At 38.9% G+C, this 22,832-nt stretch overlaps 3 protein-coding genes across 3 annotated transcripts; 1 reads left to right on the plus strand and 2 right to left on the minus strand.

Annotated features, from left to right (window-relative positions):
- Positions 1 to 6,069: 6,069 nt before the first annotated feature.
- On the plus strand, positions 6,070 to 11,021 carry PUR5 (phosphoribosylformylglycinamidine cyclo-ligase, chloroplast / phosphoribosyl-aminoimidazole synthetase / AIR synthase (PUR5)). Its single transcript, XM_077363016.1, has 8 exons — positions 6,070 to 6,564; positions 7,937 to 8,031; positions 8,261 to 8,362; positions 8,516 to 8,575; positions 9,227 to 9,399; positions 9,602 to 9,713; positions 9,806 to 9,964; positions 10,645 to 11,021. Exons 1-8 carry the CDS (start codon positions 6,240 to 6,242, stop codon positions 10,813 to 10,815), a joined length of 1,197 nt encoding a protein of 398 aa, XP_077219131.1. The 5' UTR covers positions 6,070 to 6,239; the 3' UTR covers positions 10,816 to 11,021.
- Positions 11,022 to 14,135: 3,114 nt separating this feature from the next.
- LOC143852294 (uncharacterized) lies at positions 14,136 to 14,639 on the minus strand. The gene has a single exon (XM_077361693.1). The coding sequence runs from the start codon at positions 14,637 to 14,639 to the stop codon at positions 14,136 to 14,138; it is 504 nt and encodes a 167-aa protein (XP_077217808.1).
- Positions 14,640 to 19,300: 4,661 nt separating this feature from the next.
- On the minus strand, positions 19,301 to 19,765 carry LOC143852295 (uncharacterized). The gene has a single exon (XM_077361694.1). It carries the CDS (start codon positions 19,763 to 19,765, stop codon positions 19,301 to 19,303), a length of 465 nt encoding a protein of 154 aa, XP_077217809.1.
- Positions 19,766 to 22,832: the final 3,067 nt, after the last annotated feature.

Consider the following 22,832-nt stretch of genomic DNA (forward strand, 5'->3'; position numbering starts at 1 on the left):
AAGAACAAGTTAGGGTTCATTGATGGAACCATTACTCAACCAGAGGCAGTGGCATCTAACGTTTTTGGCTGGAAACGCTGCAACACCAGGGTTTTGTGAGGGGAGTGGCCAGGGTTTTGCGAGGGGTTTTTGGAGGCGTGTTCGAGTAAGTAGGGTTAAAGCTAGTTTGGCTGGACTTGGACCTATTTCTAACAGCCCATGTTTAAAATAGGCTTCTGATATTGGCACTACTATGTTTTAATAATTGCACAGACTCACTTTGTCTTTTCTTTTCTAATCGGCTTTTTACTTTTGTGAACTTTGGGGAATTGAAATGACCTTTCGACAGCTGTTTTACGGTTTCTCTAACTTTGGTTTATTCAGATTTATTATGGTATCAATGCCTTAGGTAATCGATTATGCTCTACAACTTATGCTGCTCTCTTTTTCTTGTTCCTTCTCGTTCACCATGTGAACTGAGTAAAACACCAGTCATGGAGAATCTAATGATTATTCCTCTCTTTTTTATCTCCATCACTCAGATAATCAGGGGATGATGATAGTCTCTCAGCAACTCACAGGCGACAATTATCCACTCTTGAAGCGTGCCATAAAGACCGCTCTTGATGCTAAGAACAAGCTAGGGTTCTATGATGGAACCATTACTCAACCAGAGGCAGGGGCATCTAACCTTTTTGCCTGGAAATGCTGCAATAATAAGGTTTTACGAGGGGAGTGGCTACAGTTTTGCGAGGGGTTTTTGGAGGCTTGTTCGAGTAAGTAGGGTTAAAGCTAGTTTTGCTGGACTTGGGCCTATTTCTCAAAGCCCATGTTTAAAATAGGCTTCTGATATCGGCACTACTATGTTTTTATAATTGCACAGACTCACTTTGTCTTTTCTTTTCTAATCGGCTTTTTACTTTTGTGAACTTTGGGGAATTGTAATGACGTTTCGACAGCTGTTTTACTGTTTCTCTAAGTTTGGTTTATTCAGATTTATTATGGTATCAAAGCATTAGGTAATCGATTATGCTCTACAACGTCTGCTGCTATCTTTTCCTTGCTCCTTCTCGTTCACCATGTCAACTGAGTAAAACACCAGTCATGGAGAATCCAATGATTATTCCTCTCCTTTTTATCTCCATCACTCAGATAATCAGGGGATGATGATAGTCTCTCAGCAACTCACAGGCGACAATTATCCACTCTTGAAGCGTGCCATGAAGACCGCTCTTGATGCTAAGAACAAGCTAGGGTTCTATGATGGAACCATTACTCAACCAGAGGCAGGGGCATCTAACCTTTTTGCCTGGAAATGCTGCAATAATAGGGTTTTACGAGGGGAGTGGCTACAGTTTTGCGAGGGGTTTTTGGAGGCGTGTTCGAGTAAGTAGGGTTAAAGCTAATTTTGCTGGACTTGGGCCTATTTCTCAAAGCCCATGTTTAAAATAGGCTTCTGATATCGGCACTACTATGTTTTAATAATTGCACAGACTCACTTTGTCTTTTCTTTTCTAATCGGCTTTTTACTTTTGTGAACTTTGGGGAATTGTAATGACCTTTCGACAGCTGTTTTACTCTTTCTCTAAGTTTGGTTTATTCAGATTTATTATGGTATCAATGCATTAGGTAATCGATTATGCTCTACAACTTATGCTGCTCTCTTTTTCTTGTTCCTTCTCGTTCACCATGTCAACTGAGTAAAAGACCAGTCATGGAGAATCCAATGATTATTCCTCTCCTTTCTATCTCCATCACTCAGATAATCAGGGGATGATAGTCTCTCAGCAACTCACAGGCGACAATTATCCACTCTTGAAGCGTGCCATAAAGACCGCTCTTGATGCTAAGAACAAGCTAGGGTTCTATGATGGAACCATTACTCAACCAGAGGCAGGGGCATCTAACCTTTTTGCCTGGAAATGCTGCAATAATAGGGTTTTACGAGGGGAGTGGCTACAGTTTTGCGAGGGGTTTTTGGAGGCGTGTTCGAGTAAGTAGGGTTAAAGCTAATTTTGCTGGACTTGGGCCTATTTCTCAAAGCCCATGTTTAAAATAGGCTTCTGATATCGGCACTACTATGTTTTAATAATTGCACAGACTCACTTTGTCTTTTCTTTTCTAATCGGCTTTTTACTTTTGTGAACTTTGGGGAATTGTAATGACCTTTCGACAGCTGTTTTACTCTTTCTCTAAGTTTGGTTTATTCAGATTTATTATGGTATCAATGCATTAGGTAATCGATTATGCTCTACAACTTATGCTGCTCTCTTTTTCTTGTTCCTTCTCGTTCACCATGTCAACTGAGTAAAAGACCAGTCATGGAGAATCCAATGATTATTCCTCTCCTTTCTATCTCCATCACTCAAATAATCAGGGGATGATGATAGTCTCTCAGCAACTCACAGGCAATAATTATCCACTCTGAAAGCGTGCCATGAAGACCGCTCTTGATGCTAAGAACAAGCTAGGGTTCATTGATGGAAGCATTACTCAACCAGAGGCAAGGGCATCTAACCTTTTCGCCTGGAAACGCTGCAACACCAGGGTTTTGCGAGGGGAGTAGCTAGGGTTTTGCGAGGGGTTTTTGGAGGCGTGTTCGAGTAAGTAGGGTTAAAGCTAGATTGGCTGGACTTGGGCCTATTTCTAAAAGCCCATGTTTAAAATAGGCTTCTGATATGGGCACTGTTATGTTTTAATAATTGCACAGACTCACTTTGTCTTTTCTTTTCTAATCGGCTTTTGACTTTTGTGAACTTTGGGGAATTGTAATGACCTTTTGACAGCTGTTTTACTCTTTCTCTAAGTTTGGTTTATTCAGATTTATTATGGTATTAAAGCATTAGGTAATCGATTATGCTCTACAACGTCTGCTGCTCTCTTTTTCTTGCTCCTTCTCGTTCACCATGTCAATTGAGTAAAACACCAGTCATGGAGAATCCAATGATTATTCCTCTCCTTTCTATCTCAATCACTCAGATAATCAGGAGATGATGATAGTCTCTCAGCAACTCACAGGCGATAATTATCCACTATGGAAGCGTGCCATGAAGACCGCTCTTGATGCTAAGAACAAGCTAGGGTTCTATGATGGAACCATTACTCAAGCAGAGGCAGGGGCATCTAACCTTTTTGCCTGGAAACGCTGCAACACCAGGGTTATGCGAGGGGAATGGCTAGGGTTTTGCAAGGGGTTTTTGGAGGCGTGTTCGAGTAAGTAGGGTTAAAGCTAGTTTGGCTGGACTTGGACCTATTTCTAAAAGCCCATGTTTAAAATAGGCTTCTGATATCGGAACTACTATGTTTTAATAATTGCACAAACTCACTTTGTCTCTTCTTTTCTAATCGGCTTTTTACTTTTGTGAACTTCGGGGAATTGTAATGACCTTTCGACAGCTGTTTTACTGTTTCTCTAACTTTGGTTTATTCAGATTTATTATGGTATCAATGCATTAGGTAATCGATTATGCTCTACAACTTATGCTGCTCTCTTTTTCTTGTTCCTTCTCGTTCACCATGTCAACTGAGTAAAAGACCAGTCATGGAGAATCCAATGATTATTCCTCTCCTTTCTATCTCCATCACTCAGATAATCAGGGAATGATGATAGTCTCTCAGCAACTCACAGACGATAATTATCCACTCTGAAAGCGTGCCATGAATACCGCTCCTGATGCTAAGAACAAGCTAGGGTTCATTGATGGAAGCATTACTCAACCAGAGGCAAGGGCATCTAACCTTTTTGCCTGGAAACGCTGCAACACCAGGGTTTTGCGAGGGGAGTGGCTAGGGTTTTGCGAGGGGTTTTTGGAGGCGTGTTCGAGTAAGTAGGGTTAAAGCTAGATTGGCTGGACTTGGGCCTATTTCTAAAAGCCCATGTTTACAATAGGCTTCTGATATGGGCACTGTTATGTTTTAATAATTGCACAGACTCACTTTGTCTTTTCTTTTCTAATCGGCTTTTTACTTTTGTGAACTTTGGGGAATTCTAATGACCTTTCGACAGCTGTTTTACTCTTTCTCTAAGTTTGGTTTATTCAGATTTATTATGGTATCAATGCATTAGGTAATCGATTATGCTCTACAACTTTTGCTGCTCTCTTTTTCTTGTTCCTTCTCGTTCACCATGTCAACTGAGTAAAACACCAGTCATGGAGAATCCAATGATTATTCCTCTCCTTTCTATCTCCATCACACAGATAATCAGGGGATGAAGATAGTCTCTCAGCAACTCACTGGCGATAATTATCCACTCTGAAAGCGTGTCATGAAGACCGCTCTTGATGCTAAGAATAAGCTAGGGTTCATTGATGGAACCATTACTCAACCAGAGGCAGGGGCATCTAACCTTTTTGCCTAGAAATGCTGCAACACCAGCGTTATGCGAGGGGAGTGGCTAGGGTTTTGCGAGGCATTTTTGGAGGCGTGTTCTAGTAAGTAGGGTTAAAGCTAGTTTGGCTGGACTTGGGCCTATTTCTAAAAGCCCAGGTTTAAAATAGGCTTCTGATATCGGCACTCTTATGTTTTAATAATTGCACAGACTCACTTTGTCTTTTCTTTTCTAATCGGCTTTTGACTTTTGTGAACTTTTGAGAATTGTAATGACCTTTTGACAGCTGTTTTACTCTTTGTCTAAGTTTGGTTTATTCAGATTTATTATGGTAGCAATGCATTAGGTAATCGGTTATGCTCTACAACGTCTGCTGCTCTCTTTTTCTTGCTCCTTCTCGTTCACCATGTCAACTGAGTAAAACACCAGTCATGGAGAATCCAATGATTATTCCTTTCCTTTCTATCTCCATCACTCAGATAATCAGGGGATGATGATAGTCTCTCAGCAACTCACAGGCGATAATAATCCACTCTGGAAGCGTGCCATGAAGACCGCTCTTGATGCTATGAACAGGCTAGGGTTCATTGATGGAACCATTACTCAACCAGAGGCCGGGTCATCTAACATTTTTGCCTGGAAACGCTGCAACACCATGGTTTTGCGAGGGGAGTGGCTGGGGTTTTGCAAGGGGTTTTTGGAGGCGTGTTCGAGTAAGTAGGGTGAAAGCTAGTTTGGCTGGACTTGGGCCTATTTCTTAAAGCCAATGTTTAAAATAGGCTTTTGATATCGGCTCTACTTTGTTTTAATAATTGCACAGACTCACTTTGTCTTTTCTTTTCTAATCGGCTTTTGACTTCTGTGAACTTTGGGGAATTGTATTGACCTTTTGACAGCTGTTTTACTGTTTCTCTAAGTTTGGTTTATTCAGATTTATTATGGTATCAAAGCATTAGGTAATTGATTATGCTCTACAACTTCTGCTGCTCTGTTTTTCTTGTTCCGTCTCATTCACCATGTCAACTGAGTAAAACACCAGTCATGGAGAATCCAATGATTATTCCTCTCCTTTCTATCTCCATCACTCAGATAATCATGGGATGATGATAGTCTCTCAGCAACTCACTGGCGATAATTATCCACTCTGGAAACGTGCCGTGAAGACCGCTTTTGATGCTAAGAACAAGCTAGGGTTCATTGATGGAACCATTACTCAACCAGAGGCAGGGGCGTCTAACATTTTTGCTTGGAAACGCTGCAACACCAGGGTTTTCCGAGGGGAGTGGCTATGGATTTGCGAGGGGTTTTTGGAGGTGTGTTCGAGTAAGTAGGGTTAAAGCTAATTTGGCTGGACTTGGGCCTATTTCTAAAAGTCCATGTTTAAAATAGGCTTCTGATATCGGAGTGAGCACTAGGGTGTTTATCCTCTCTTTTCTATTTCCTTGTTTTCTCTGTATAAATTATCAAGATTTAGTTTTAGGGTTTTAGCGCAGAGATAGAGAAAGATTCGATGGATGGGCTGGTATTGAAGGAATCCCTCCCTGACCCGAAAGATATCAACGAATCCGTCGAGAGAGTGACTTTAGTTTACCAGCTGTTAGACAGTAAGACTATGAGGGGGCGAAAATAGAAAAAAAGGGGGAAATTTAGGGAAATGATATCCCCCCTCTAACGGTTTCTGTGAGAATGGTTTACTGCTCGAGGATAAATTCACCCCTTTATCGTTTTATCTGTGCCTTTAAAACTTAACGTTAAAGACTAAAGAGGGGGCTTTATCCGTACCCATATTGCCATATTGGGCCCGGGCCCCCCAAGCCCAAGTACAGAGCACCGCCAACAAAATCTCCATAAATTAACGGAACCCTCCTCCGAACCCTCACCAAAGTTGCTACTTTTACGAAAGTCCCCTCTCATTCTTTCTCTTGTCAACATGAATACCAGCTTCGGGGCGACTGCCGAACTCCTCCATGGCATTACAATCTCTACCAGACCCTCGGAGCAAAATCCCTATCTTGCAAAGCCCCTTTTCTCACAACCCATATCCAAAAGGTTGCAGCTCTCTCTATCTGCTGAAAGGGAAGATAGAACGGGAAGAACAAAGAGAATCTCTGCAATCTCTTGTTCGAAGAGCGAAGGGGTTAAGGGTCTCACGTATAAGGATGCTGGTGTGGATATTGATGCCGGGTCGGAGCTCGTTCGGAGGATCGCGAAGATGGCACCTGGAATCGGAGGGTTTGGAGGGCTTTTCCCTCTGGGTATTTCTCTTTCACTTCATTTATGCTTCTATCTTTCTTATTCTATGTGGACGTATGTTGATATTACCCATTTAAGTGAGATGTTGTTACAAACCCAAATCAGTTCACAATTTGATTGATTTGAAAAAAGACTACTTACTACTTTGCAAGTTTGCAATTGCAGCCACTTACCCATTTAACTGTATTTTGTATCTCTTTACAAAATTGTGCTCGATTTCACATGTGGCAATTCCGCCAAGATCTCTTCGTTAGTTGGGGGAAGAATCAGCTCGGTCTACAAAGATTTTGGATTTGCCCATAACGATCAAATTATGTCTGGTCTTGTTTCTACCTTTCCAGCCATTCTAGATACAATTTTGAAATATTGGATCTTCCATTATTTAAATCGTGTACGACTTATTCCCATGCCAAACAACTAGATAGCAAACTCACAAGCAACACAAATCTAAACTAATTTATTCCACCCAAGTGGGGCCTATCTAGGCACGCAACAGATTTCCCTAATTGTAGAATAATTGACATGTAAGAGTATTCATCAACAGACCCAATTTGTTAAATTTCTTGTTTCTTCTTGTCTTTCATTGGAAGATTATGCTGGTTATAATCGATTTTGGCAACTGTTTGTTCTACCTGTAATTCTGCATTGTCTTTATTGTTATGTTGACTACTTGATTTTTTTTTTCTGTCTTTTTGCCCATTTGATGAAATAAATGTTTATTTCACTTGTGTTGACACTTCCTAGGAAGAACAATGGCTGGTTGTTCTGTTACTGAAATTATTCCATGTCTGAATTCTTCGGCTGTATAGATCAGAGGGTTTTAAATAATATTCTCTGAGTATTTGAGTCAGCTTAAACTTTGGCAACTGTCTGCCCCCAAGGTTCATACCCCACATGACTTTTGTTGCTTATAAACATCCATTAAATACTTATAATTGCTAATCTTTTTATTTGGGAAAATTTCATATCTAATTTTATCTGCTTTCCCCCTACAAGTAACCCAGGTGAGACCTGTTTCTCCCGAACACTCTCTCGCCATGCCAAAAATACTAAAGCACCTGCTTGCATGCACAATCAACTGTGCTTACAGCCTTGCAGCCATTAGTGCTACACCTTTTCATCCAATGCTACTTCCGAGCCGTGCCTTGATTTGAATGAGTTCTGCCCCGTAGCAAATTCTAATGAGCTTCCATGCCGGCATCTATAACAGCATATCGCATGCCATAGTTACTTTATCATTGGATTCTTCGATCTTATTAATTTTCAGAGAGAGAGAGAGAGAGAGAGTCTTATTATTTCATTTATTGGGATCTTTGTAGATTATTGCTTTTTGGTGCTGGTTGTTGATGCATTTTTCTGTTTTTCCATTGGCAGGAGATTCATACCTTGTTGCCGGTACAGATGGTGTGGGGACAAAGCTTAAACTTGCTTTTGAAACTGGAATCCATGAGACTATTGGGATTGATCTGGTATAATCTGGAATCGGTGCTGCATACTAGCGCCCTGTTTGTTTCAGATTATGACTACCGATTGTGAGTACCAAACTGTTTATCGGACTTAAATTTAAATGTAATTTTGAGTCCAATAATCGGTTCGGCACTCACAATCGGTTGTCATAATCTTAAACGAACAGTGCTTAAATAACATTGCTTTTTGGAAGTAACTGAGACTCTGAGACTTCATGTTTCATTTTTTCAGGTCGCTATGAGTGTCAATGACATTGTTACTTCTGGAGCAAAACCATTGTTTTTTCTTGATTACTTTGCTACAAGTCATCTTGACGTTGATCTTGCTGAAAAGGTACAGGTTACTGTTATACTGTTTGCTGTGTCAGAGTTGGCGGATTGTTCCTTAAATCCATTATTTACATCTTTTTTAGTTTGAGTTCTGCAGATATGTACAAATCCATACATGATACAAGAAAATTTGTAATATATTTATCATTTTATTCAGGTGATAAAAGGGATCATTGATGGATGCAAACAGTCTGACTGTGTTCTTTTAGGCGGGGAGGTATTTCAGTTTTTCCAAAGCACTTGCACGAGCAATTTTTGCCTAGCAATGAATGTCATTGAAAAGATTGAACTGTAGCTCTACTGCTGCATGACAATTATTGCTGATAAACAGTGAAACTCCATATAATACTGGGTTTTACAAATTCGGTACCGCTTCCTGTGATGCAGTACTTAATTCTACTTGATTATTGTGTGCAAATACTATTTTAAACATGTGACTTTTGCTTCTTTATAATGTCCCAAAACCTTACATAATTTTTTGAAGAAATCATAATATTTTGACACTTACTGTTCTTCCAGATATGCTTCATGCATATTTGAATGAGTTGGGGGATTTGCTGTTTTTAAGGCCAAAAGCAGGTTTTTGGTGTCTGAAATCTAAACCTAATATAGCGCATTATCAGTTCTACTATTATTTCCACTTTTTAATATTTTTCTTAATATTCACCTCTCATTTGTCCAACTGAGTGTTTTCGTCAAAACCTATTGTTGGACATTGTCATTTCTTTTTCATGCAATTAGTTAATGTATGTCTCATGAATAATATGGGAATATAGCTATCTGAAATCCTGGATGAGAGGCAGATTTTGTACTTGAATAGAATTTGTTGAAATGGAACGTCATGATTACTAAGTTCTGCGCTTTGTAGACAGCTGAAATGCCTGATTTCTATGCAAATGGAGAATATGATCTCAGTGGTTTTGCGGTTGGCATTGTCAAAAAGGATTCAGTCATCAATGGGGAAAACATTGTAGCTGGAGATGTTCTCATTGGTCTTCCATCTAGTGGGGTCCATTCTAATGGGTTTTCTCTTGTTAGAAGGTTATGTTTTGCTTTAAGAAAATCTTTGTTTTCCATTATCTTCATAAAACTAAATGAGAAATCAAACAAGGCATGATTAGAAACTTATTGATGCTCCGTCTTATACCCATGAACGAAGTGATTCATTTAGTCTATTGCTCTTAGTTTTCTCCCCATGTTTGCTCTATATCCTTACAACGTGATTTTCGTAATTTCTGTACAGGGTTCTTGCTCAAAGTGGTCTTTCGTTGAGGGACCAACTTCCTAGAAGCAATGGAAAGCCGGTCACGTTAGGTGAAGCATTAATGGCTCCAACTGTCTTATATGTTAAACAGGTCATCTCACAGGCGAAAGTTTCTTCTCAATGTTATAATGGTTATCTAATGATTAGCAATTCCAAGTATCTTATCTTTTATTTGTTAAATAGGTGCTTGACATTATTAGCAAGGGTGGTGTGAAGGGAATATCCCACATCACAGGTGGTGGGTTTACAGACAATATACCCCGTGTCTTTCCACAAGGCCTTGGAGCTACCATATATAAGGACTCTTGGGAGGTCCCTGCCATATTCAAATGGATTCAAGAGGTAAGAAGTGATCTCAATTCGAAACCCACTTGTATACATGGTTAGAATTATTTTGTTAGGTTGTATATCTGTCTAATTATTTTGTTAGGTTGTATATCTGTCTAATTATATTCAAATTTTGTGGTTTAAGTGCCATCATGTTTCCTTTATGACCCTATTCAAATATTGTGATTTAAGTTCTATCAAGCGGACTAACAGTAGATGACCAAGAGAAAGACACAATGATTTGTCCTAGTTTGGAAGGTTTTGTGGCTATTAGTATTGCGAAAAGGCCACATCATGTGAATGCTCATTAATTAAAGTTTGGTTCCAATTAAGTTTTATCCCTAGCACGATTTTGTTTATAATGAGGGTTGTAGTTATTTGTTTTATTTTTGTAGATTCCACCCAGTCGGATACTGACAGGGTGGACTTCATGGGCAATTATTTCCTACTTATTTGACTCCAAATAGGCTCAGGTCAAGCTATTCTTCTGATACCTAGAAGTGGGTTCGTCTTTACCCTTTGAGCTTTTAAGGACTGGTTGTCAGAACGTTGAGGTCACTTATCAGTTACTCACCTTATAAAAAGTAGACAGATTATAGATGTAGTATCTGAACCTATGAAGACTGAACGTGTCATTGTTTTTGTGTGCTTACCGGTATTCTAGAGAAACATTGTTGATGATTTAATTTATGCAGGCGGGAGGAATTGAAGATACCGAGATGAGGCGGACATTCAATATGGGAATTGGGATGGTTCTTGTTGTTAGCCCGGAGGCGTCTGCTAGAATACTTGGGGAAGGAAATGGAAGGAATTCAGTTTACTGCATCGGTGAGGTCGTAAGTGGTGAGGGTGTTACCTACCAGTAATATATGAATTATAATTATTAGCGTTGTTGTCGTACTATATTATTTATGAGTGAGAGAAGTGGCGGCAATTTTGTTTGACAGATCGTATAATTAGTAATTAGTAATTAGCAAGCTTCCCCATTAATAAAGTATTGTGAGACAAGGGATACAAAAATTCTCCAATATATTTTAATATATCCTATACAAGCATTTTTTTCTTCTTTTCCTGTGATGGTTATTACTGATCTCAGGTGCTGATGCCATCCCTCTCTTTCTGTAGTTTCTTCCAAAACCTCCACACCCCATGTTTACATTATAGTAGACAACTTGTCCCTTTGAGCAAATGTCCTCTTCCAGGTTCAGATTCCATCCCCCCATCCCCCCCAATCTTCTGTCTCTTTTATTATTCCCCAAACTAGCTTTCTCCTCATCAATAGGCAGGCCCCTTCTTCCACATTGGCGTTCCATGTTGTCCTAATTGTTCTCGATGGCTGATCTCAATCCTCTCCATTGATAGTTCCTTCCAATTGGTGATTGAATGGGTTGGCCCATCAACTGATTCTTAGCGAAATTTCTTCCTCCCTATCTATAACTCGGTTCCATGGCATTTTTAGGCATATACGTTAAACGGCGGGGAACAAATACATCAAGATCTTGGTTTGGAAGAACTGACGGGGAAAAACTTGTTCACAAACATTTCTTGCATTTTTCATTTGTGCACTATTCTGCTTTGAGCTTTGATGCCACGGGAAAGGAGACCATTTTTATTTTATCGAGAGATGCTTCTGTTGCAGGAATGTTGGTTGCCGGAATTTTTTTTGATTCTTGGGACTTTTGTGGAATCCACGTTTGGTTGGTGGGACCAAAATAATCCCAGGAACCAAAATAACCCTGCCCGAAACTCCAGGAAGGAAAAAAAAAAAACTCCCAGGAACCAAAAATAAGCTTGCAGAGAATTTTTTTTCTTCCCAGCAGTTCAAGCAACCAAACAAAGCAATTTTTTTCCCCACCATAGTTCGGTCAACCAAACATGGAATTTTTATTTTACCGGATACTTCCAGGGAGTTTTTTTTACCACTAGTCTCCCACGAAGTTTTTTGTTCCACAAAAATCCCAAGAACCAAAAAAATTCCGGCAACCTCTCCTCCCTGAGCACACAACCATACGGCTCTCATAAATGTTTTTACATATTGAAATGAAAAAGATAATTTTATTGTTAATTTAGTCGAGCCTTGAAGAAACTACATGGGAGTGTCTCCTCTCTCTCACCCCTCGATTAATCAATATTCCATGGGAAAAAAATTCATGGTTGCCAAACACGGCCTAAATGATCACATCTTCCCAACATATTATTCTGCATACTTAAGTAAATTTCTATATTATAGTAAAGGACCAATTACCAATGGGGGACAAACATTAGGTAGAATTATCAACTGGACCCAGGCTTTTCAGAAATTACTAATGGGGGACAAAATTTGTGTTGTCAGTAAAAGCTGGACGAAAATACCCTTTGGCATATAAAACACATTTTGACTTTGAAAGGGGGTTTTCAAGTCTCTATGATTAGGGTTATTAGGTATCAAAATGGGGTTACCAATTTCAGAATGGGCTTATCAAGTCCCTGAAAATTGGCCGAGAGTTCTGGAGTTTTGGAAGAGGGTTTTCAAGTCTTTAGGAATGGGGTTATCTAGTATAAAAAATGGGGTTACTAATTTCCGAATGGGGTGATCAAGTCCTTGAAAATTGGCCAAGGATACTAGAGTTTTGAAAGGAGGTTTTCAAGTCTCTGGAATTGGGGTTATCTAGTATAAAAATGGGGTTACCAATTTCTGAATGGGTTTATCAAGTCCTTGAAAATTGGCCGAGGGTACTGGAGTTTTGGAATGGGGCTTTCAAATCTCTAGGATTGGAGTTATCAAGTATCAAAATGGGGTTACCAATTTCCGAATGGGCATATCAAGTCCCTAAAAATTGGCAGAAGGCACTAGAGTTTTGGAAAGGGGTTTTCAAGGGACTTGATAAGCCCATTCTGAAATTGGTAACCCCATTTTGATACCCAATAACCCCAATCGTAGAGACTTGAAAACCTCCTTTCAAAGTCAAAACATGTTTTATATGCCAAAGGGTATTTTCGTCCGGCTTTTACTGACAAGACAGATTTTGTCCCCCTTTGGTAATTTCTGAAAAGCCTGGGTCCAGTTGATAATTCTGCCTAATGTTTGTCCCCCATTGGTAATTGGTCTTATAGAATGTATGACAGAAATGGAGTAAACCCCTACTGTTTTGTTTTTGGTGTAGGGTAAGCTGGGACCCCTTCTCATGTTGTCCATAGATCCCAATCAAACCCTATAAAATGCATTTCCACCCATTTTAAAAGGTGAATTTTGTCTACGATCTGCAAACCAATTATTCAAAGTACAGAAAACATCAGAGCCAGATGAGTTATTTGGAGGCCAGGAAATCTACAGTTCATAATCTTCTGTTCCCAGCTAATCAAACTGTGAGGCGACTACCAAAATCGACCGTTGGGGACCCAACCAACCAAGTCATCCCTCTAAGTGTAAACAAACACCAATTACCTTCTCAGAAATGGAAATGATATCAGGACAGCCATATTTTGATATTTTCACTAACACATCTTGCCTTTTAGTATTTAAAGAGCTGTCAAAGGTTATTACATTTCCCAAAAAGCTCTCACGAGCCAGTTCAAGAAGAAAAGACAGCTGGGTTTGTGCAGATAACATTTCCCCTCAGAAATGCAGCTGATTTCCATAAGGACCATGACTGAAGCTTGCTCCAAAGGATACACTGCTGTCTTGAACAAACCAGTTCATCCACAATATCAGATGAACTGTGAATTTTTTTAATGGCCGATCCTCTCTAGCAGTAATCACACCATTAATAATTCCTTAAACTGTTTTGTGTTCTGCTTCTGTAGCCCATATTGCTTATCGCACGAATTAGGAGAGAAAGGTGTGTAGTGGGAAATCTAGGGAAGGAGTGCCTGAATCCTTAAACATCCATTTTGTCAGCACAATTGAATGTGGGATAACAGAAACAAGTTCTGATTTCACCAAGATTTCATGGATAAAGTTTTGAAGAAACGTTAAACTTTAATGTGTTTGAGGGTTCTTTGAAACATTGTCACATGGCATTTATTGCTATAGTTCATCTGGACAGAGAAATCAAAATTAGAAAAACAAATCAATTATTCTGAAATATGAAAACTCTCAGATCTACACAAGAGCCGCAATGTGGAATGAAAAAAGAATGCGTGAAATGGGGAAACAGAAAAAAGAATAGACACTCAAAACAATAAATCTTCTCCATCTTCTTCATCTTCAAATCGTGCCCCTATGAAGCATCTCATTATACTGCAAATACGAGACCTGGCGTTGCATTCTCATCTGATCATAAAACCTCGCTATGAATTCATCTGCTTTGGAATCAATCTGTTCTTCTTCAGTATAACTCTTTCTGTCATTCTGAACATATCCACAATCATAATCTTCATCTACCTCACTCCTATAACTCTTTCTCCCATTCTGGTCATAAATACGTTCCTCATCTTCGAAATTTACAGGTGGGTTTATGCAAGGAATGCGGAACCTCAGGGAGTTGGGTTTGTGCAGTTTGAAGTGGATGATTGGAGTCTCATTGAAGGAGAATTGTCGCTCCCCATATAGAATGGAATCACGGGTCGTGGTTCGAATGTTTTTGAGATAGTTTGGGAGGAGATCAACCATTAATCCTGGCTTGAAGAAGCCATTTTTCCTCACCCAAAACAGAGCTAAACGTACCAGCTTCCATGCTCGACGTGTCAATGCCATTTTGTTCTTGGCCATTAGTAATACTGGTTACAGTCTCCTCTTGGGGTTTTAGTATCAAAGCCAGTAGTGCTGGTTCTACAATGGGAAAATGATTGGGAGAAAGTGTTGGGTTTCGAAAATGCTTGTTGATGAGAAGGCAGAGATGGTAATGGCTTTTATATATGATTCGATACGCGTTCTTGTTAGGATACTGTCTAGAAGGTCTCTCTTCTTATTTTTCATTTAATAGTTAGGCAATTAGCTACGCGGTCTCAGTCTCTCTCTAGAGAGACACACTACACGGTAAGTCCGAAGTCGTACACAGGTTTTTACTTTCCTGAAATGCCCCTAGTATGTTAAGGGGTTTGTAGGTTAGAAAAATAGGAACAAAATGTACTGTACGACCCACTTAATAGCATGATCCAGACCGTTGATTTGTTGTGCCACAATGTAAATAGGCTATGCCCCCAATATTTTTTCCACATGATGATCCTAACGCTCCAATCTCTAGGCCCCGCGATCCATCGCGCCTTGTTTAGGTTCTTTTTCTCTCTTGGGCCACCCACTTGTAGCCCAAAAGCGTAGTCATAATTCATAAATACACTAGAAAGGGGCTGGCCCAGGAAAGAAAAGGGGGCTGATTAATCACTTCCCTTACTCAATAAGTTTGGATGTTGCTTTCACCGACTCTCTCTCTTTAGACAAAAAGAAAGACAGACTTTTAAGCATAAATGTTTCTTTAATCATTTTATATTACTCGACCTACACGAAATAAAGAATCCTAAGCTAGAGAGTAGTTTCTAAGAACTAAACTGTACATTAGTTGGAACTTGGAAGAGAGATAGATGTATGAACTTTTCAAACCATGTTTTGGTTTGTAGACTCGTGCATGAGCTAAAAAGTGTAGGTGGAACATTTCACTTGGACGACTACCATTAATAAAAAAAAGCATTTCACTTGGACGGATCGGCCTTAATTCCAAAAAAGTTAAGACTAACTCTGAGGAACGTGCTAACTTTTGAAAGTTGTATTGGCAAAATGCTGTTGTTTCCATTTGTGTTTTACATAACAGATTCTGTCTTTTAAAGTAGTTCTTGGCTTGCCTTGCTGAGAATACGTTTTCTTGTGGGAATTTAACCTCAGTTTGAACTTTATGTGGTTGGTAGTAAATGTATTTTGTTGCCTCCAGAAGGGACTTTTCAAAGCACACAAAAATATTTGAAGAAATTCAGACTTTTATGACAGTACTTACTGAACTAGTCTTTATAAAATCAAGCCATTTCCTTTTTGGAAAAGTTGTTTTAAGCAAGGTTTAAAATTTCGGTTTCGGTACCGGTTTTGGACCCTGAAATTTCGGTCGAAATCTGATACAAAACCCAAAACCAATATTTTATTCAATATTAAATTTCGGTGAAATATTAAATTAATATAAAAAAAAAACAGATTTTTTGGGTCAAATTTCAGAAAAACCGAAATTTCGACCGAAATAAATGACCGTTTCGGTTTTGGGTGATGTCGGTGTCGTTCTTTACCGAAATTTTGGATTTCGGTCGAAACTTAAAACCATGGTTCTAAGAAGCCTCTCAAATTTCGGTTAACTCCAAATAATTTGTACCATGGCTTCTAGTTGCAAGATGTCCAGCAACTTTCCACAAGGAATTGAAAGATCAATCCAAGTTTCAAGGTGGCTTAATTCTGCTGGATGATAAGCCCAGTAAACTCTGATTTGGAAGTGAAGTTGCACACATTGCCTGCAAAATTGCCTAATTGATCTAGGCTAGCATGGCTACACTCAAACACCAGCACCTATGCACATTACACCTGCATCACCTGTTTTTTTGGAGATGCAAATACAATTGATTTCCATGATTGAAGCTTACCTTCAAGGTCAGCCTGCTGTTTTGTAAGAAGCAGTTCAACCACAATATCAGTTGAATGAGTGAATTAGTTAATACCCAATCCTCTACTTAGATCAGTAATCCGGTAATCCCAGCATTAACATTTCCTTGGGTTCTGCTTATGTAACCCATGTTACTTGATGCGCGAATTTGTGTAATGGGGAAACTAGGGAAGGACGGCCTGAAACCTTAAACATCCATTTTGTCAGAGCAATTAAATGTTGTATGGCAGAAATAAGTTCTCACCAAGCTTTCATGGATGGGGTTTTGAAAAATTAGTTTGGATTTCCACCAACCTCATGGATGAGGTTGAGAAGAAACCGTAATGTGTAATGTGATCTGGGCTTCTTTGATACAGAGCTATGTTGTATTTATTGCTTTAGTTCATCCGGACAGAGAAATTTAAATTGGAATAACAAACCATTATTTTGAAATATGAAAACTCTCAGATTACTCGAATGACAAAAGAATGCATGAAATAGGAAAGCAGAAAAAAGAAAGACACTCAAAACGATAAACCTCCACCACCATCCTCTTCAAATCGTGTCTCTATGATGCATCTCGCTACACTGTAAATACGTGACCTGCCGTTGCAGTCTCATCTGGTCGTAAAACCTGGCTATGAATTCTTTTGCTTTGGAAACAATCTCTTCTTATTCAGTATTCACTCCACAGTTGTATCCAAAATCATAATCTTCTTTTCCTTTGATGGTAATTACTCATATTAGTTGTTGATGCCATCCCTCTCTTTCTGTAGTTTCTTGCAAAACCTCTACTCCCCATGTTTACAGTTGTGGTGGACTAGTGGACAGCTCCCCCCTTTGAGTAATTAGCCAACTCCTCATCGAAATGTCCTCTTCCAGGTTCAAATTCCAATTTCTCTCAGTCACTCTCTTGAATAGCTAATCTTTTATCATTTCATTCACTCTCTCATTCTCCTCATCGATAGGCAGGCCCCTTCTTCCACATTGTTCTTCCATGTTCTTCCAATTGTTCTCCTCGACGGCCCTCTCCACCAGTAATTCCTTTCAAATGGTGCTTGAATAGGACAGCCCATCAACCGATCCTTAGCAGAATTCATGTTCTCCCAATCACTTGCATTTTTTATTTGTGCAGTATTCTGCTCTGAGCTTCTGTGCCTAGGTGGAATGAGGCCGTTTTTGTGGACTGATGCTTCTGTTGCAGGAATGTTCTTCTTTAGTTTATTCTCCTCCCCGGCACAGAACCATAATACTCTCAGGCGAAACGTGTTTACATATTGAAATGAATTTAAAGATCATTTTATTGTTCATTCAATCAGGCATTCAGGCATTAAAGAAACTACAACTAATATAAGAAGTTAAGGCCATGTTTGGCAACCATGTAATTTTTTTTCCATGTAGGATTAGCTTTACCCAATGTTGAGAGAGAGAGAGAGAGAGAGAGAGAGAGAGAGAGAGAGAGAGAGAGGAGAGGAGGGGGGTTCCACTCCATTTGTCCATGGTTGCCAAACACGGCATAAATGATCACATCTTCCCAGCATATTATTCAGCATACTTAAAAGGAAATTCCTATATAGAAAATGTATGTGATTGAACTGGAGTAAACCCCTTATGTTTTTTTCCCCGGTAGGTAAGCTGGGACCCCTTATGTTCCCCATAGATCCCAATCAAACCATATAAAATGTATTTCTACCCATTTTAAAAGGTGAATTTTGTGTAAGATCTGCAAACCAATCATTCGAAGTACAGAAAACATCAGAGCCAGATGAGTTATTTGGAATCCAGGAAATCTTCAGTGCATAATCTTCTGTTTCCAGCTAATCAAATGTGAAGTGACTACTAAAATCTAATGATGGAGACCCAATTGCATTCTCAGCAAAACAAATGCAGCTGATTTCCATGACGTACTGAAGCTTTCCCCAAACGTTACACTGCTGCCTTGAACAAACCAGTTCAACCACAATATCAGATTAAACTGTGAATTAATTAATGTCCGATCCTCTCTAATTAGATCAGCAACCCTACCATTAATAGTCCTTAAACTATTTTGTTGTTGTTCTTCTGTAACCCATAGTTACTTGATGCATGAATTTGCTAAACTTAAAGGTGTGTAATGGGAGAACTAGGGAAGGAATGCCTGAATCCTTAAAAAAATCATTTTTGTCAGCATATTGGATAGCTGAAATAAGTTCTCACCAAGATTTCATAGAGGGGATTTGAAAATTTAGTTCAGATTTCACCAACATTTCATGGATGAGGTTTCAAATAACCTGTAATGTATTCCAACCTTGTTCGATACAAAGGTATGTTGTATTTATTGCTTTAGTTTATCTGGGCAGAGAAATTGTTAAAGATATATTGTCTCTCATTTCTAGTATGATCTGCTTCACATCTCACAATTATATAGAAGGTAATTGTGCTACAGAGTTGTTGACTAATCATGCTTGTTCTACAAGACTTAATGAAATCTTTTGACATTGGTTGGATCTCCCAAGAGCCATTAGATGTGATCGTCTAGGTATTCCTAATGTTCCAGTTCGGTAAGTATTTTATATTATGGTTTCTTTAGTATTTTGTTTGGGTGTAGGAGACAAGGTAGCATGTCCTCCTCTTGCACTTCTTTTATTTCTATCATGAGTTAAAAAAAAATTTCTCCACAGAGAAATGAAAATTGCAAAAAATAAACCATTTATTCTGAAATACGAAAACTCTCAGATCTACACAAGACCCGCAATGTCGAATGACAAAAGAATACGTGAAATAAGGAAACAGAAAAAAGAATAGAAAATCAAATGATAAATCTCCTCCACCATCTTCTTCAAATCGTGCCTCTATGAAGCATCTCACTATACTGCAAATACGAGACCTGGCGTTGCATTCTCATCTGATCGTAAAACCTGGCTATGAATTCCTGCGCTTTAGAATCAATATCTCCTTCTTCATTATTCACCCCACAATCATATCCATATTCATAATCTTCACCTACCTCACTCCTATAGCTCTTTCTCCCATTCTGATAAAAAATTCGATCTTCATCTTCGAAATTTACAAGTGGGTTTATGCAAGGAATGCGGAACCTCATGAAGCTGGGTTTGTGCAATTTGAAGCGGATGATCGGAGTCTCATCCAAGGAGAATTCTCGCTCCCCATAAAGAATGGAATCACGAGCATTGGTTCTAATGTTTTTGAGATAGTTTGGGAGGAGATTGACCATGAATCCTGGCTTGAAGAAGCCTCCTAGGCTCCATGCTCTACGTGTCAATGCCATTCTGTTCTTAGCCATTAATAAGACTGATTAAAGTCTCTTCTTGGGGTTGTGTTATCAAAGCCAGTAAAAAGAAGGAAAAATGATTGGGGGAGAGTGTTTGTTGATGGGAAGGAAGAGAAGGTAATGGGCTTTTATATATGGTTTTCTACGCGCTCTCTACGTGTCAATGCCAGTCTGTTCTCACAGACCTGCGCGGTCTGTGAGACTCTGAGTCTTAAGTCTTTCGGTAGTGACAGTGTGACACACGGGAAGTTGTAGACGGGTTCCTACTTTCCTGAAATGCCCCTGGTATTTTAAGGGGGTCGGAGTTTCGGAAAATTGGAGAATTTGTATGGTGTGTGGACGTATGGGCCAGTATTTTGTTAAACATTATGTACAGCACCTTCATACGACGATCAAAACCGTTCATTTGTTGGGCCACATCTTAAATAGAAAAATACTCTTCACCACACACCATATAAAATCTAGACCCGGCAAACGGGTCGGGTCGGGTCGACCCGCGGGTCACGGGTCAAAATGACCCGCATTCCTACGGGTCAGCAACCTGTGACCCGTACCCAGTGCGGGTGGGTCATAGGTTTGGACACAACCATGCATCTGTTTGGACACAACGTAAATAGGTTGTGCCCCAAAAATCATTTCCATAGGATGATCCTAACCCTCCGATCTGAACTGATATGAATATGGAGATTTCCAAAAATCATTTATGGAATCTTCTACAGATCGGAGGGTTAGGATCATCCTATGGAAATGATTTTTTCGGCACAACCTATTTACGCTGTGCCCAAACAGATGAACAGTTTGGATCATTATAAAAAGCGGGCCATACCTACTTTTTTTAGACTTCACGTGTTTTCACAGCCACCCATCATATAAATTCTCCATTTTTTGTACTCTTTCTATCCTATGCATGGGATTTTATACTTTTGGGATGGACCAAGCCCTAACAATGTTCTACAAGATCAACTATTTTGATTTTACATACATGATCTCTAGACTAAAAAATTGCCTTTCACCTTTGACAGTAGAAAAACACTTTCTGCGTAGTAATTCTCGGGATTATACCATCATATTCCCATGACACATGGCGTAACATAGATACTAAAATCATTTACCATAAAATAAAAAATGATATCGAAATAACCGTGTTTTTATAATTGACACGAACTCAACTTGTCGCATATACTTTAACCAGCTATAAAAGGCTGGTGGCAACGTTTGAGTATTGTAACAGTTGGTTAAGCATATAGGACAAGGTGAGTCCGCGCCTATTATAAAAGAGAGAACATTTCCTACACACTTGTGTAGGTAAGTTACCTGCACACTAGCTTAAAATACAGTGGGGCCCACATTGTTTGGGTGATCCAAACAATTCATTTGAATGGTCCTCACATAGATAGGGTGTCCACAAAAAATCAGATCCATAGGATCATCCCAATCATACGATTTGTAGAGGTAAAATGGACGTGTATAAACCTTCACAAATTAGTTCATTTTTTGCCTCCATAGTCTGAATGGTTAGGATGATCCTATGGATCTGATTTTTTGTGGACACCCTATCTATGTGAGGATCATTCAAATGAATGGTTTGGATCACCCAAACAATGTGGGCCCCCACTGTATTTTAAGCTAGTGTGTAGGTAACTTACCTACACAAGTGTGTAGGAAATGTTCTCTCATTATATAAAAACATGGCTATTCACTTGGTCTTTCTTTTTTTTATAGACAAAAGAAAAGAATGACGACTTTTAAGCTTAAATGTTTCATTTTTTCTTTTTTTATGTTACACGTCCCAACAGAATCCTAGGCTTGAGAGATAAGCTGTTGATTAATTGTAAGAGAGAGAGAGAGAGAGACGTGTGAGCTTTTCAGACCGTGTTTGGTATAAGCTTATTTTAAGATTTAGTATCTTTTTTAATGGAAAATGGTATTCGTCCACCCTAGTTTGATAAGGACACTCGTAACATTGTTAAAACACTTTTTTCATTGTTCAGCCAATTAGAGAAAATATAGGATAATGAGAGAGCCAGGTACCATAATTAAAACAAGGTGCACCGTTTCCCTTGTTTTAGGTTTAATGCCCATGTAATCCGGGATTTGCTAGAGAGCAGCCACACAGGCTGATCACTCTTCAGCCGTGAAATCCGCCACATGCATTTCTGTGAAAGTCCCTAGCAAATCCCATGTAATCCAGCCTGTACACTCATGAGTCACCACATACTTCCATGACCCTTTGTTACATGGTTTGCTTGGTTGGCTCAGAATATACTACAGTTACAAAATTCTTAGAATAATCGAAAAATCTTGAAAAGATGCTGAATTTTTAATGCCCAAAAATTAACTTTAAAAATCCCAAATAATTCATTTTTTTTTCATATTTTTTGAATTAAATATGATTTATTAGAATTAAACGAGAAATTTTCGGACTTAAACATGATTCTGGTGAATAATTTGTTAATTTCTCATTTATTATTTGCATATGAGGTGAGAGAATCAAAATGATTTAAAAAACACATTTCCCTTTTACCAATTTTTCTGAGAACTCTGCTCGGACAATTCCTGAACTTTCCAAACTTTTGCCTTGGAGAATTATTCGGGAATCAGAACTTTGTAAGACTTAAACAAGATTTTGGTCAATAATTTTTTAATTTCTCATATATTAGTTATTTGCATTGTGACCTGGTGGTCACGAATTTGAGTCACGGAAACAGTCTCTCTACAAAGCAGGGGTAAGGATGCGTACATCTAGCCCTCCCCTGACTCCGCAATGGCGGAAGCCTCGTGCTGGGCTGTCATTTTTTCATATATTATTTGTATATGGGGTGAGAAATTCAAAATTATTGAAAAAAAAAAAAAACATATTTGTGCCCATATAAAAGATTAAGTCTTTAAAGTAGTTCTTGGCTTACCAGGGGCGATGCCACTAGAAAGGAAAGGGGGACAATTGCCCCCCTTAATTTTTTGGAAAAAAAAAATACCTTCATTTTTAATATTTTTTTATACTTACCCCCTTTTTTTTTAAATATGCCCCCCTTTCCGATCATTCCCAAGATAGAAAATAAGTTTAAAATTTTAATTTTAC

Source organism: Tasmannia lanceolata, unplaced genomic scaffold (genome assembly GCF_043159265.1).
Source record: "Tasmannia lanceolata isolate RefF3 unplaced genomic scaffold, GAP_Taslan_0.1 ptg000019l, whole genome shotgun sequence".
NCBI classification, from domain to species: domain Eukaryota; kingdom Viridiplantae; phylum Streptophyta; class Magnoliopsida; order Canellales; family Winteraceae; genus Tasmannia; species Tasmannia lanceolata.